Raw genomic sequence first — 15502 nt, 5'->3', positions numbered from 1 at the left:
ATCAAGTATATTCTTGTTATGTGTTTACTGATTATTTTTGAACAATCACTAATTATGCTTTTGTATATTTTCTAAGAATTGATGTCCCTTGATAAAGCTACGCAGCGAAACACATTTGGATTTTTTTAGAATTCTGGATATTAAAGAATCAACTTTAATTTCGAAGACTCCCTGGAAATCTGTTTATTATATTGTAATATTTCATCTTGGAATCCCAGTGCCCTATTGCTTGCTTTGTGTCTAGTCCTTCACTGGGTCCTACCCCACCTATTTCATTCTTGAATCTGGGTTTCTCAGCAGCTGTATTTAAAAGTTGCCAAGTCCAAAAGCAATCAATAGGTCTCTGAGTTTTATTATTATTATTATTATTATTATTATTATTATTATTATTATTATTATTATTATTATTATTATTATTATCATCATCATCATTAGATTTGTATCCCGCCACTCCCTTTCTTCTTTCAAGAAGAAAATGATCAAAATACTGTGCCAAGGTAGCCAAATTCAGAGCCAAGAACAACTGAATCCTGTAACCTATAGAGAGTCCAGGGAATGGCCTTGGATTACCCAATGATGGATCATTGAAATTAAGTGGAACTAGGTATTAGAATAATACCACTGGGAGCCCTGTGCAAGTGAATCTGAGTTTGCTGAAGAAGAACAAAATACAATCAAATGCAAATGAAAGAACAAATTACTCAAGGTTCCCACTTTGCATACTTTATTTTGCTTCCTATTATCATGGGGAGAAGTGAAAAATAATGCACTACATTGAAATTCAGTACCATAAGATAAATCATGCTCAGTCCCCTCTTGAAATTTCACCAAGAACTGCCCATGGCCTGTTTTTGCAGCAATCTTCTAAAAAAGATGCCAGAATTTCAGGTGTTTTGCTCCGCATGGTTTAGCTGCCACTTGGCCACCATATTCTCTGCTTTAATCTTGGGGGTTGTCAAAGTTTGAATTGCATGGCATAGCTTGAGGTTTGCCAGAAAAGTCTGCGGCTCTAATGCAGCGATATCAAGGCTATTCCTTAGAAAGGCCAGAAAAAAGCAACATTTGAGCTGCATCTGAAAGGTCATTGACAAAAAGGCCTTTGAGTACTTGGGTTGTTGGTTTAAAAAAAGTTTTTAGGCTACAGTGGCTCTTGGCATCTTATGAAATTGATTAAAATATGCAGGAACGTTTTAAAAAATATTCTCAAATGAAGCGTACACACATACATGTACAAGTGTGCACACAGAGAAATAGCATCAAATACCCCCCCCCCAATGTAGAACATCAGTGAATGGATACTGCACCAGAAATGACCTACACTGATGCTGCTGCTGAATATGAAATGTTATGAAATGTGATTCTAAAAGTTTGAAGGTTGTTGTTATAATTTATTCAATTTATTTTCCACAGCTCCTGGCAAGCCATCCCATGGTAAAACATACAATATAAAACCCTGTTAGAAGTTACCCTCAGCGGCAAAACAGTCACCGACCCCCACTGCCACTAAGGCTGCCTCCTGATGTACCATGGGGGCCTCTGCCGGCAATGGTCAGCCTGGTGGAGATCTCTTCTGGGGGGCCCTTCTGATCTTTCAGGCCGCAGCCTCAACCATAGATCTGGCAGAAGAGCTCCATCTTGCAAGCCCTGCGGAATGCTGGAAGCTCCCGCAGGGCCTGTAGCTCTTCCAGGCGCTCATTCTACCAGGTTGAGGCCAGGACTGAAAAAGCCCTGGACCTGGTCGAGGCCAGGTGAAATAATTCATGTTATTTTATGTTGTACACCACCCTGAGCCGATCTTGAGAGGGCGGTATATAAAATAAATAAATAATGTTTCCCACTAACAACACCAATAATCAATAAATATCCATCCAATTCAAGGGGGACTAACACACCACAGTTCCCACTGACCTCTTTTTAGAAATTGGGCGGGACCAAGTGAGGCTTCTCTACACCATGGCTTCTAATTGGCTGCACAGATTTTACAAAAATGTTGCACTGGCAGCAGCTCTGGCCACAGCATAAGTATCATCACAGTATGACAGAAGGTAAGCTGTGCCAGCCATTTTGTGGCTACGTCCACCACACTGTGCCAGAATCCCAAAGGTGCCCACAAGCTCAAAAAGGTTGAGGACTCCAGATATAGCTGGATGCATGCAAAATCAATCCACCATTAAGGAGAATATTCAGTCTATTTTTCTTGGGAATATTTCACAGAAAATGAGATGAGCCTAATTAACCTAATTAACTGAAGTGATTGTGTTATTAAAATATTTTGCAGCCTTCAAAGTCACCAGTGATTGTCCCTCCACAGGCTGATTTCTCTAATAAGGATCTTGCTACACAATGTTGGTTATCTCATCAGTGTGTTGGGAATTCCAGTTGGTACTACTTGTGCCCATTAGCAAAGCTGAGAGAGACTTGTGGAACTCAGCTGTGAACTGAATAAATAATACAACTCATTAATTTTCCTTATGATTCCTTGAACGCCAAAGAACTTTACATAGAATTAACGTATGCACATCAGGCTTGCATTTGCATTTAAAAAGCTTGCATTTAAAAAGCAAGCTCTCACACAAGAAGAGTTCTTCACACATACATTCCCCTCCCCATATTCTAACTGAACTTTGCAAGACCTGTACAAAGTGGGAGTTCCAAAGCGCTGATGAAATATCACGTGAAGAAGTTACAAGCACAGTTGAGCAGCCACTAAAAACCTAACAGTTCCCTGGACATGGCTATATGTCATCTAAAATCAAATCCATGCAAACACACTGCAAAGAGTGATTAACGCTGTTGGGGAACACGGTGACAGGCAACACATGAACACGATGAGTGAACGGGGCCAGGAATAGATGTATCCACTAAGTCCCCTCTAACAGTAAAGAAAATGGGCCAGACCCCACTTCACCAACTTCAGCATTATATCTATGGACATTTATTTCTTTAACTAGGACACTGTGTGACCGAAGAGGTCTCACGGGCCCTCTGTTCTACCATGGGATGCTGAATTTACCCAAAGGGGCCATGTCTCTGAACTTGCTAGACTTTAATAAAGAGTTGACCTTTCTGACCTCATCCTATCACCTCAACAGAAATAAGAACCTTTCACCACTTGCTACCAGCAAGAACAAGGAGAAACATTGAGTCTGATATCCAACCTACACCCACCTGCCAAAACCTCTGTTAAAATGCTCTGAATGTACTTAATGATCACAGGCTTTCACCTACCACTCACTCTAATTTACTATGAACACTGGGGGAGGAATCCTACTGCAGCCATCAGAATTCAGCTTCCCTACCCTCCCTTGCTAAATGTATGCCCAGATTAGTATTTCTGGTACAAGACAGCCATAATGAAACATCGGTTTCACAGAAAGATATTGCGACCCACCAGGAGCTCCTTGGGACTAGCAGGATATAAATCGAATGAATGAAATGTTAAATTTTATTTGTAGATAAAACCACTTTTTATAGAAAGGAAGAACACAGGAGCGCATTGATTTCTAGCTACTGAATGAACACTACATTAAAAATAGAGTAATAAACAAGCCCGAAACGGGCCATCTGCAGGAACCAGCATGCCACAAACATACCGTAATGAGAATGTCATTTCATTGTTTACATTCATGGTGCTAATGTCTGCTTTATTATTGGTGCTAATTATTAGCACTTACAGTGTTCTATTAGTGCTGATGTCTGCCACTGTTAACAGTTGTATTTTTCTCACCGCTCTGTGCTACCCTCCATTTCTTATTCCCGGTTAAGGCTCAGCGGAAACTGTTAACTAGCATCTGGCCAGAAGAGTTGACACTGAAGCCAACTGAAGCCAAAGTATTCCAAAGAGGGACAAACGCGGAAGGCAGAATCAATGAACCAACCAGTGTCTGTCTAAGTTTTGTAATATGTGCTAAACCAAACCCTTGACAATGAGTTTTCTGTAGATATTTCTGATCCACTATGTGTGTTTTCGGGAATACAAATACATCACCATAGCATTGCATGTAGCATGACTATACTAAACTTTTTTTAAAATTTAAATTTATTAATTTATATTCCACTTTTCTTCTGAGCAGTCTTACATTAGGTCCAAACACTGTTCCATCAATGTTCTCTCCTTATCTACTGTATAACGTTGTTGAGACTGATATATTATTGAATTTGCCATCTACTTGGGACAGCAGTCAGTAATGAGTGTTTTGCCTAGGCAATGCAGTAAAAATTATTAATATTCACTTCAGCCCTAACTGGCACACTGGGATTTCAGGGAAAGTAACTCAGAGGAGCTCTATTGTCCAAAAGACAGAAGCCTAGTATTTTAAACCAGGGGTAGTCAACCTGTGGTCCTCCAGATGTCCATGGACGACAATTCCCATGAGCCCCTGTCAGCATTTGCTGGTGGGGGCTCATGGGAATTGTAGTCCATGGACATCTGGAGGACCACAGGTTGACTACCCCTGGTTTAAATTATTCACACAGGGAAATCTATCACCACAGGGGAACAATTCATAATTTGTTGGAAGCTGCAGACTTTCTGTAGTATCTTCCTAGATACTATCAAAACCATACAAACAATATTTTAAAAGGTCTAGCTTCACTTACCTTATGTTTACCAAAGTTGCTCATTAATCTGCTATGTGACTTCTTGTTGGTGTCTTTCAAATCTGAATTCTTGGGAAACAAAACAAGTAATGAGCATAACTTAGAAATCAAGAACAGTTTTTAGTAAAAGGATTTCTTTTCCATTTCATCCTTCACTGCATGAACCATTAGGCCTTTTATGACACACAGCTAGGCAAGAACCCAGAAATCACATGTCAAATACAAAGCCAACTGAAAAATGGGATTATGAACTGCATAAATTGTGTTTTTGGTTTGTTTTTTTTGGGGGGGTTCTTTTTAGTAAGTTGCAGCCACTTTATGGTGACCCTATCGGGTTTTCAAGAGTCTCTTGTGGCGCAGAGTGGTAAGGCAGCTGTCTGAAAGCTTTGCTCATGAGGCTGGGGGTTCAATCCCAGCAGCCGGCTCAAGGTTGACTCAGCCTTCCATCCTTCCGAGGTCGGTAAAATGAGTACCCAGCTTGCTGGGGGGTAAACGGTAATGACTGGGGAAGGCACTGGCAAACCACCCCGTATTGAGTCTGCCATGAAAACGCTGGAGGGCGTCACCCCAAGGGTCAGACATGACTCGGTGCTTGCACAGGGGATACCTTTACCTTTACCTTTATCGGGTTTTCAAGGCAAAAGATGTTCAGAGGTGATTTTCCATTCCCTGCCTCTTCACCGCAACCCTGGTGATTCCTTGGTGGTCTCTCATCCAAATACTGACCCAGGCTGAACCCTGCTTAGCTTCCAAGATCTGACAAGATCCAGCTAGCTGGGCTATCTGGATCAGGATGTAAAGGGTGTCAATTCTGAGGATGGAATACAAGGGACAGCCTTGCAATGGCTGATCTTTCTCCGGAGCCGAACACAGAGGATTGCCATGAGGTGCTGCCATCTGTTGTGCAGAGCCCCACAAGGGGTGGTCATCTCTCCCACATTATTCAACATCTATATTCGCCCTCTAGCCCAGCTGGTCTGGAGCTATGGCCTGGGTTGTCATCAATATGCTGATGACACCCAGCTCTACTTCCTAATGGACAGCTGACCGATCCCCCCACCCACCCCAGCTACATTCGCCAGTTGGTCGGAAGCAGTGACAGTCTGGCTCAAGCAGGGTCACCTGAAATTCAAGAAGAAGAAGAAGAGGAAGAGGAAGAGGAAGAGGAAGAGGAAGAGGAAGAAGAAGAAGAAGAAGAAGAAGAAGAAGAAGAAGAAGAAGAAGAAGAAGAAAAGAAGAAGAAGAAGAATTGGTTCTTATATGCCACTTTCCTCTACTCGAAGGAGTCTCAAAGCAGCTTACAATCGCCTTCCCTTTCCTCTCCCCACAACAGACAGCCATGGGGTAGGTGAGGCTGCGAAAGCCCTGATATTACTGCTCAATTAGAGCAGCTTTATCAGTGCTGTGGTGAGCCCAAGGTTGCCCAGCTGGCTACATGTGGGGGAGGAGTGGAGAAACAAACCTAGCTCACCCATATTAGAAGTCCACACTCCTAACCACTACACCAAGCTGGCAACATTATGCTCATTCCCATCAGTGGACCAGCCACTTCCATCAAGGGAAATGACCATACATTGGAGGAAAGGGACGCTGCTCATGGAATTGGCCTGTGGGATCCAATCCATTATTTCTGACTTCTGGACACCATTTCCACTGGTGTCAACAATTAATGAGGTGAACAGTAAAATACACTTCATGCACAGACCCGCATTTCTCATGGAACTCAAAGTTGGTAATAACTACAGAACAAAAACATTGGTGTTTTTTTTTTAATAACACCACAACCAGCAATAATGTATTTTAAATGTTTTTTTAAATAAAATCTCAGTGTGCATGTGTGTGTGCCTGCATGATAGACACGTGTCATTGTAGGCATTTGACTACATCAAGCTTTCATAAAGAATTGGTTCCCCTGATGCTTTTTGCGTTCCTTCAGAAGATGCTGAGTGACGCCGCCAGGGAAACATGCAGGCAAACAGTGACTGGCAGGCTTGCACCTGACACAATAGCATCTTCTGTTCTTGCCGCAGAATGAAACATATGCGATCCCTGCAGTTTCACACAGGCAAGGACCCTTGTGCAGTTCCAGTAAAGAAAAGTTATCTGTGTGTGATTAATTCATTGCAGGCTGGGGGTACCCCAATAAGGAAAGGGAACAAAAGAAACAGAGGCATAACTTGGCATCAGAATCAAAAGGAAGCTATCCGTGTGAACAAACATATCAACCCCCACAGTCTCAGAACCTTTAGAATAAACGGGGGCTTAAAAGCCTACAGAGACAGGTGCCGTCTTTGTTGGGCCACCTGAGATGCACGGCAGGCACGATCCCTTGGGTCATCAGTTTGATGATCTCTGGCAGGATCTGGTGTTGCTGTCAGAACGTCACGTCCCTTCATCTGTCTGTAGAACTGAAAAGGCACCAGAAAAATATTCCCTCGGCTATTCGCTGCACAAAGTCCTTCTCGTTATGCAATATGCAGCCGGGGGCTGAAATGTATTTCCATTAGTTTTTGTTTTGTGGAGAACAAGAGACTTTGCCTCCCCGCTTCTGGGCTCAGTCAAGCTTGACAAATTCTAACCAACGTTTTCAGATATTTATTTTCCAGGTCAGGTTTGAGATAATGCACTGGGGAATGGAATCTCTTGGAGAGGGATGCTTCCACAAGGGAAATGGATAGATGCCCACTACAGCAGAACAGAGAAAGGTACGCTGGTCAATCATACCTTCCTCGCTCACAGTTTCTTTGAAATGTCTGAATTGTCCCTTTGCACTGAAATTCAAGGGACCATCATATGCAGAAAGAACTCAAATGCACTGCATGAAGCACATGTGCGCAAACAGTGGCATTCACAAGAGAGTAACGGCATCAGGAATGCCTGCTTGAGGGAGCAAGCATATATAAGCCCATTCCAATTGCTGTTTGCAGAGGAGAAATCTGTCTTGAGCAAGCTCTCTCTGCCCCATGAGAAAAGTAGCATTTCTTTGGAGCACTGTTTACACGTAAAATCTCCTCCATGTCAAAGGACTCAAGAACAGGACACTGAGTTTCAGCTTCTCTCAGATGTTAATTAGTCTTCATAGAAAATATTAAGAAAACAGAATGGAATCTTTTAAACTGTTTAGTAGAGAGCAAGAACATATGTAGGTTTTGTGCAACTACTAGGTTGCTTGGAAAGTAAAACACCCCATGTTGTGAGCTGGCACAGAAGACACAGAGGCAAGGCAAGGCAGGCAGCCGGTGTTCAGCTAAAGATTTCTTCATTGAAAAGTCACCTTTGAGAAGAATTCTTGGGGCAAACCCCCCAAATGTTAGCTATGGACATGACAGAAGAGAACAGTGCTACTTCAGAGGCTGGGGAAAATCTCGCACTGTATGTTTTTATGTCCACCATAAGCGATGCTGAACTATTTTTAATCTACCCCTGCAGGATATTAATAAAATCCTCTCTGAGAAAACTTAGAATTTTTATAAGAAAATTAAATATTTAAGGGCCACTTAAAAAATTGTCTCTAAAGAAAAAAAATACCTCTTGGAACAACTTTCCATAACCATCTGACCTCTAACAACCTTTTCCTTAATTAATGATTCTTCAGGAAGGATAGGTGGCATGGTAGAAGAAGAAGAAGAGGAAGAGGAAGAGGAAGAGGAAGAAGAAGAAGAAGAAGAAGAAGAAGAAGAAGAAGAAGAAGAAGAAGAAGAAGAAGAAGAAGAAGAAGAAGAAGAAGAAGAAGAAGAAGAAGAAGAGTTGGTTCTTATATGCCACTTTTCCCTACCCGAAGGAGGCTCAAATTGGCTTACAGTCGCCTTCCCATTCCTCTCCCCACAACAGACACCCTGTGGGGTGGGTGAGGCTGAGAGAGCCCTGATATCACTGCTCGGTCAGAACAAGTTTATCAGTGCCGTGAGGAGCCCAAGGTCACCCAGCTGGTTGCATGTGGGGGAGCGCAGAATCGAACCGGGCATGCCAGAATAGAAGTCCGTACTCCTAACCACTACACCAAACTGGTAGGCACTGGTCTTGGCAGATCCCAGAGGAGAAGTCAGGTTGGCACTTGGATGGGAGACCAACAAGAAAGACTCTGCGGAGGAAGGCAATGGCCAACCACTTCTGCTTCTGACTTGCCTTGAAAGCTCCCTTTGCTGGGGTGAATCAGTTGTGACTTGACAGCACATATGCATGTAACGATTCTTTAACATGCGAGAGGGGTCTTTTTACAAATCTGCATGTTGTGGTTGATGATCCCACTGTTCTGCATGTACTTCTTAAAAGAGAAAAACCCCTATTATATATAATCGACGGCTAGGATGATGCAGAACTGAGGAACTCAACCGCACAAGCGCGGATAGTAGGTGGGTGATGCAGGAGTTTCTTTCTGGGTGTCATGGGAGTGTTCCACTCAGAGCACCGAGGGACATTCATTCTGGTCTTCACTGAAGGTATGATGCTGGATCCAATTTACAAAAGAAACTACCTCCCAACTGAACTCCAGAGAAGATGGTATTGTCCACAGCAACACTCTCATGGGAAGCCTATGCTAGTGCTGAAGACAGGAAGCACTGGGTCTGGCTCCCCAAATGAGTGCTGCACTTCTAAGGGCAGGCCCATAGAGCAACGGAGCCTTCTCACTCTGGACTGGTTTCAGCAGTTCATTCATGAACCAGGTGGTCTTGCACCCCTCACAAGCCTGTTTTTGTGAAGCATGATGTGTTGGGGACTGTTGATGTCCCAGCTTGCTCTGCTCTGGGAGTTGTTAGGTCAGGATCTGCAGCTGCAGCTGGTATCACAGTGGTGGTGGCTGCCTCTAGGGCAGGGGTAGTCAACCTGTGGTCCTCCAGATGTTCATGGACTACAATTCCCATGAGCCCCTGCCAGCAAACGCTGGCAGGGGCTCATGGGAATTGTAGTCCATGGACATCTGGAGGACCGCAGGTTGACTACCCCTGCTCTAGGGCACACAGGAAATGTGCTGTAGTGTTAGTGGAACATCTGGGTTTGCATGTGCTGTTGAAGAACTGGGCAGCACTGAAGGACCAGAACCTCCACCTGGTGCTCTGATGTCCCTTGTACCTTATCTGAAGTATCTGAAGCAGTGAGCAGTGACTCGCAAAAGCGCAATCTTCTGGAAAGCACCATTCCATTTGAAAGCATTCACTGTTTTTGCCTGCTTACTCTCAAAACCAAGTTCTGAGACCGGAACTCTCTTTCTGCGAAGGCTCAGACTTGTTCTGACAAAAGCTGACATAACATGTATTCCCTTCCCTCTCCCCAAAATAAGCAAACAAAATGGTTTTTCTAAATCCAGAACACCTAAAAAGGTAAAGGTAAAGGTATCCCCTGTGCAAGCACCGAGTCATGTCTGACCCTTGGGGTGACGCCCTCTAGCGTTTTCTTGGCAGACTCAATACGAGGTGGTTTGCCAGTGCCTTCCCCAGTCATGACTGTTTACCCCCCAGCAAGCTGGGTACTCATTTTACCGACCTCGGAAGGATGGAAGGCTGAGTCAACCTTGAGCCGGCTGCTGGGATTGAACTCCCAACCTCATGGGCAAAGCTTTCAGGCGGCTGCCTTACCACTCTGCGCCACAAGAGGCTCTTCCAGAACACCTAAAATCTCTTAAATATGTGCTACTTTCTTATACGAAAGAAAAGATAATCTCAATGAAATTTTTCCTTCAGTGAGCCATTTGTCAAAACTTCACTTGAGGTGTTTGTTTTTTTAAAACTAGTAAGAGTGTAACATAGTCATAAATCAAGAAAAGCAAACTGGCAATAAATATTAATCCCACCTCAATCTCAACAATGCTGGACTTGAAATAGACTGAGGGGAAATCTCACCTGTTTCAGGTTTACATTTAGGCCCTCGTGGGTTGCTTTTAACAGAGCCCTCACTGTGAAGCTGTCAGGATCTTCTTTATCCCGAATCTGAGACTCCTTTATCAAGGATTCCAGTTTCTTCCTTATAAAAGATTCCATTTGGTGTTCAGTCGTGCCGTTACTCTGAAATACATCAGACATTCCCAACGCAAATGGTGAGTGATTTCAAAATAGCAAACCAAGCGGTACTTTCTGCCCAAGTACTCTGATCCTCCCGACAATTTCCTCTGGAATGCCTAAGTTAGGAACAGAAGTATTATGTCCTCTAAAGATTCAGTCATCCTCCTTATCAATTTGGTGTTTGCCTTTCATACACAGTACCAGCTTGGATTCAGAGTACCTCTTGTACAAGCAGAACGAGACTCCTGTTTACACACTGGGGAAGGGGAGGTGGAAAGTTTCTCTAGTTTCCCCCAACTTCCTCCCAGTAACATCTCCCCATACAATATCTCAGATCATTCTGGATGGCCATCACCACCCAGCTCTCAGGAGAGGCATTGGAGAAGGCAAGAAGCAGAAAGGCCCATTGCATGAATGAGAGCAGACTTGGATTCCTCAGGATGAAGTCTATATCACTGATATTACGTTCTATCAGATCTCCCTGACAGTTTCCAGAGCCCAACAGATTGACTTTAAGACTAAGTACACAAAACAAAATGTCAAGTCAGACATCAATATAAAGGATATGATAATAGTTAGTAAGGAGATCTAATAATAATGACTTCATTCAAACACACACATTCTTGCTTCTTTGACTGCTTCGCTATAAAGCTGCTGAAAGTGGGGTTCAGCTGGCAAAAATGGGTTGGGTTCAGAGTTGCCCCTGTAGTGGAAAAGCCACATCATCCTTACACATGTGAAGAAAGCTGGGCTGGAGATGAGATAAGGTTGTACACTTAAGAGCTCCAGGCCCTGTTCTCAAGGCGGCATTTCATGGCTTCCCCTGTCATTTGCAGGTTTTTGCTACCCAAAAAATAAATAGTATATTCAAGCAGAAGGAACACTGAACTTCATATATCACTGCATGCACTTGTTTTGCCCTGTGCTTCCAGTACCCAGTTATGTCATCTCTTTCATTAGGAAGCAACCTCACATAGCAGAGCAATTATCTAGCATCGTGCAGCATTCTGAAAAATGCAGACTCTTCAGAACGGAGATATCATTAAAGAGTTCTTCTGAAAATACACTGCTAAATAAAAGAGTTACATTGAGGGCAACATCAATGATTAAAAACAAGAATCATCCAAATGCATGGAGCCACATCCTGGCCACAGTTGGCAGAGTGGCATCTTCTATTCCCAGTGCAGAGTAGCTGCTATTGCCAATGCTGAGTACAAACTACATTCGTACTGTGCTGTTATAAGCCTATTTTGGCGCATGTGGAAAATTTCAAACTAGTCAAGCATGGCTTCCTCTGGGCTGAAATGGAACATCTGTTTCGCAACAGAACGGCAAAGCTGCATTGCCACTGACTGTAAGAAATTAAAAATCCATTACTATAAGCAAGTGTGCAACCCAAATGGAATGGCAAGAAGAAGAAAACAGCTTGGGGAGGGAATACTGAAAATACAGGCCGTAGAATCAACTGATATCAAACCTAGTGGGGAAACAAGGACAAAAGAAACAGTTGAACAAGAAGAAAATCTTGAGCCTTGCATTGCAACCGATATTGCTAATTCAACACCATTTTACAACATTTCACCAGCGGTCACTACCATAAGAACTTACAACCTAGATCTTGGCAGTGGGAGCAGACAAAACGGGGACACAGAGAGGATAAGGAATGTGTGGAGAGGACCCATATGGTCACAGCAGACCCACTCTGGGGAAGGGCTATGCTAGTAGAAGAGCCATGTGCCCATGCCTTAAAGGAGGTTGTTAAAATACACTCACATAGGAAACCTTTAACTTGCAGTCATCTTCGATTTCATCAGCACTGTCTTCGTCAGAAACTTCCCCTTCTTCAGCATCTGCACCAAGGCTAAAGGGTAGCTTTTTACCCTAAAAAGAAGAAAAGTTACAGTGTCTTAATGACAGCTAAAATTACAAAAGAGCTGTCCCCTCAGAGCAGACACAAGAAAGCAAGCATTTCTTCTCTTTATTTGGACTTCTTTTAACTATGTGGAGCTTCTGAATATGTCCTTAAAATTATTTTAATGGAATGGTTTTGGGGAGGTTAATAAGGGGAAGCACTCAGACTGAAGTGGTACAGTCTTACCTGAATCACATGACAGTTATAAAAATGTAGCTTGGTTCTAATTCTTGCTAGTTTCCCCTACATGAGCCATGGGATTAACAATCAGTCCCTTTTGAGAAAGGTTGGAACTTCTCTTTAAAATGCCTTATAATCACTTCCAAGTTTCTACCACATGTATGTATTTTATAGGCAGTCAAGTCTTTCAGTCAAACAATCCATGAACAGCTGGGCTCTGGGAAACATCTTTCCATTCAAGTGTCAACCCCACAGCCTTACTACGGTTTAAATATGGACAGCCTGACAACTTATAAAACCTTTAAAAGATCTCTATGTTGCTTTTAGAATTTTATTGGAACTACACAGCAAGAATGGCTTTCATACAACCGAAACAGGATTTCTCTCAGAATCTGTTGAGCAGCAGAAAAATTAACAGATTTGTCTGTTTTCCTGCGTGTGACAGATATGCCCTAAGGATCTCTGGCATTCTTGTAAATTAGTATGTTAAATGCTTGAGACACTAATGGGTCACAACAGGCCTGCAAGCACAAAAGCAAACAAACATGCGGGCTCCATTTAGAAGAGTGGGAGATCGCTTTATATAATACAGCACAGGCTCTGGGAATGTTTGAGTACTAGTTCATGACTGAAGCAGAATGCCTAAAAAGATGGGTCTACACCCTGCTGTGGTGATGCAAACAGGCATCCGCCCCTAAACTCTCTTTCTTCTGTGTCTAATGTGAAACCATTTGTCTGTATCACCATAATCCTAGGATGCTGCTGGCTGTCAGGAGGTCTCAGTGAGGAGGTAGATAATGCAATGGGGGAAGAGAGACACGGGTATCCTAGCATCTGGTAATTCTGATTGTACAAAACAGCCTGGACAGCTAGCAGCATGATTTGTGAAGGGTTTTCTCCAGTCTTCTACATTGGCTCCTGATTCACCATTGGACACTATGATAATGATGAGTCACACATATAGGTGTAGCCAGTTTCCCACTGAAATAAAATCTATAAAAGGAGATCTCAGACATTGTTGTTTCTCTTGTACTGTTCAAGACAGCCTGATTTACTCCTGTGACTCCTTGACCTTTTCATGCTGGTGACATATGAAGGAGCTTGAATCTCTAGGGCCATCACAAACATAATGTATTTTGGATTGCTAGGGAATTTATCCACCTAGTTTATACATGTTATGTTTTTGTTTCCTTTTTGTCTTCTGTGTCAACTCCAACTGCATCCCCAATTCCTTCTACCTTCCTCGTATCCAAAGAAAACCTTTTTTTATATGGAAAAAGTTAAACCACCACCACTGCCACCACCACCACCACCACCAGGCAAACTCTCAATACATGCCCTGAAACCCTCCTAGTATAGCTTCCTTAAGGGAGTAAGAATGAAAAAACCTGGTCCTGGTATGGAAAGTCAATCCCGTTTCCTTCCATCAAAACCCTTTCAGGTTGCTGTCCAAGGTCCTGAAAGAGTCAACAAAATCCTCTTGTGGGCATTTTTATCTAAAGTTACTCTATTCTTTTGCCCTTGTCTCCGCTAATTTGAGGGCAACATCTTCCTTTGGTATCCAGATCTGCTACACACAGTCCACACGATTTCCACTCACAGTTCCACTCACCAGAGTAAGAACACTGCCCGTTCCAACCTCTGACCCTACACAATCTCAGCATCGTATGTTGGCTCATATGTCAGCCAGGGTAATATAGTAGTTAAGAGGTCCGGATAAGTACTGAGGAACCAGTCCCGATCCAGCCTCACTAGATGACCTTGGGTAGCTATTCTGTTTCATGTTAAATGTTTGCTAACTGTTTCATGTTTGCTAACTATATTCTGTGTCACCTCACAGGAACGTTGTGACAATAAAATGGCAGAGAGAACTGTGAACATTGTCCTGACCTCCTTTTTGCATTTTGTTCTGCTACCCCTGCAGCCTTTTTTCCTACACAAGGAGGTTTCCACCAGCACAACACACCTCTTCTCTTGGAGGAAGATTTCTTGCTCTGGTAAAAGTCTCTATCATTAGCAGATGCTAGGACACAACCCATTATGCTTAACCATGGCTTGCTTTCTTGAACTCTGGTTAAAACACTACCTCTGAGTATCCAAGTAATGGTTAAGAATCAGGGTATGAAATCATGGTCCAAAGCTGGCTTTCAAACCATGGTTCTCAGTAGACATAAATACATATTAGTTCTGTACAAAGCAATCTGCAGTTAAGGTAGCTGCTGTGTCTCTTTGGTAACTAGATGATCAGCAGATCCTTTCAGCTTTCACACATTCCAGAAGTCAACATTAGTTCAGCTAGCTAAACCCTGGTCTCACCCTGCACATTTGTGACCTTAGCCAAAACTGAGGCAAGAATCCATGGTTAAACGTTACCTGTTAAGCAGGTCTTGGGACTTAATTTTAGGCTTCTTTTATTTGACAACAAACTTCAATAACATGAACACTTGGACTGACAAGATTTTAAAGTACTGGGGATAGCTAAAGGGTGTAATAAGCATTTTAAAAACTCTATTATTCAGCCATGGTTTAACAGTTCCAAGGCCTTCATATTTCTCAAGTACAGTCTGACAGGGTCAATTTTTTAAAAAGACACAAAGACATGACCACTTTCATAGCAGGAATAACAAAGCCTTCAGAATACAAGCCTTTGACAGGTAGAATTCACAGAGAGATGGGCTATTCAGTGGTGCCTCCCATTCTATCCTGTCAAGTCATTTTTAAATGCCGTGGTCTGAGCAACACTTTTTGTCAGTATGCCTTTGAGTCAAAGGAGATGAGGTTGTTTTATTTTCACTTCTGGCAGGTGATTCTGTTC

At 42.8% G+C, this 15502-nt stretch overlaps 1 protein-coding gene across 7 annotated transcripts in view; it reads right to left on the bottom strand.

Annotated features, from left to right (window-relative positions):
- Positions 1-15502, bottom strand: part of PLCH1 (phospholipase C eta 1) — a 153876-nt gene that overhangs the window by 28308 nt on the left and 110066 nt on the right. For 6 of the 7 annotated variants that reach the window (XM_077348630.1, XM_077348632.1, XM_077348627.1 and 3 more), the window contains 3 exons: positions 12369-12476; positions 10437-10598; positions 4600-4668 (listed from right to left, as the gene is read on the bottom strand). In XM_077348630.1, the coding sequence (XP_077204745.1) occupies positions 4600-4668; positions 10437-10598; positions 12369-12476 (339 nt within the window). Of the gene's footprint in view, positions 1-4599; positions 4669-10436; positions 10599-12368; positions 12477-14075; positions 14145-15502 lie in introns of all 7 variants that reach the window. The other variant, XM_077348626.1, reaches the window with a different exon arrangement.

The sequence above is a fragment of the Paroedura picta genome, chromosome 8 (assembly GCF_049243985.1).
Source record: "Paroedura picta isolate Pp20150507F chromosome 8, Ppicta_v3.0, whole genome shotgun sequence".
NCBI lineage: Eukaryota > Metazoa > Chordata > Lepidosauria > Squamata > Gekkonidae > Paroedura > Paroedura picta.
Note: the sequence above shows the minus strand (reverse complement) of the source record. Positions and strands in the feature narration are given on the sequence as shown.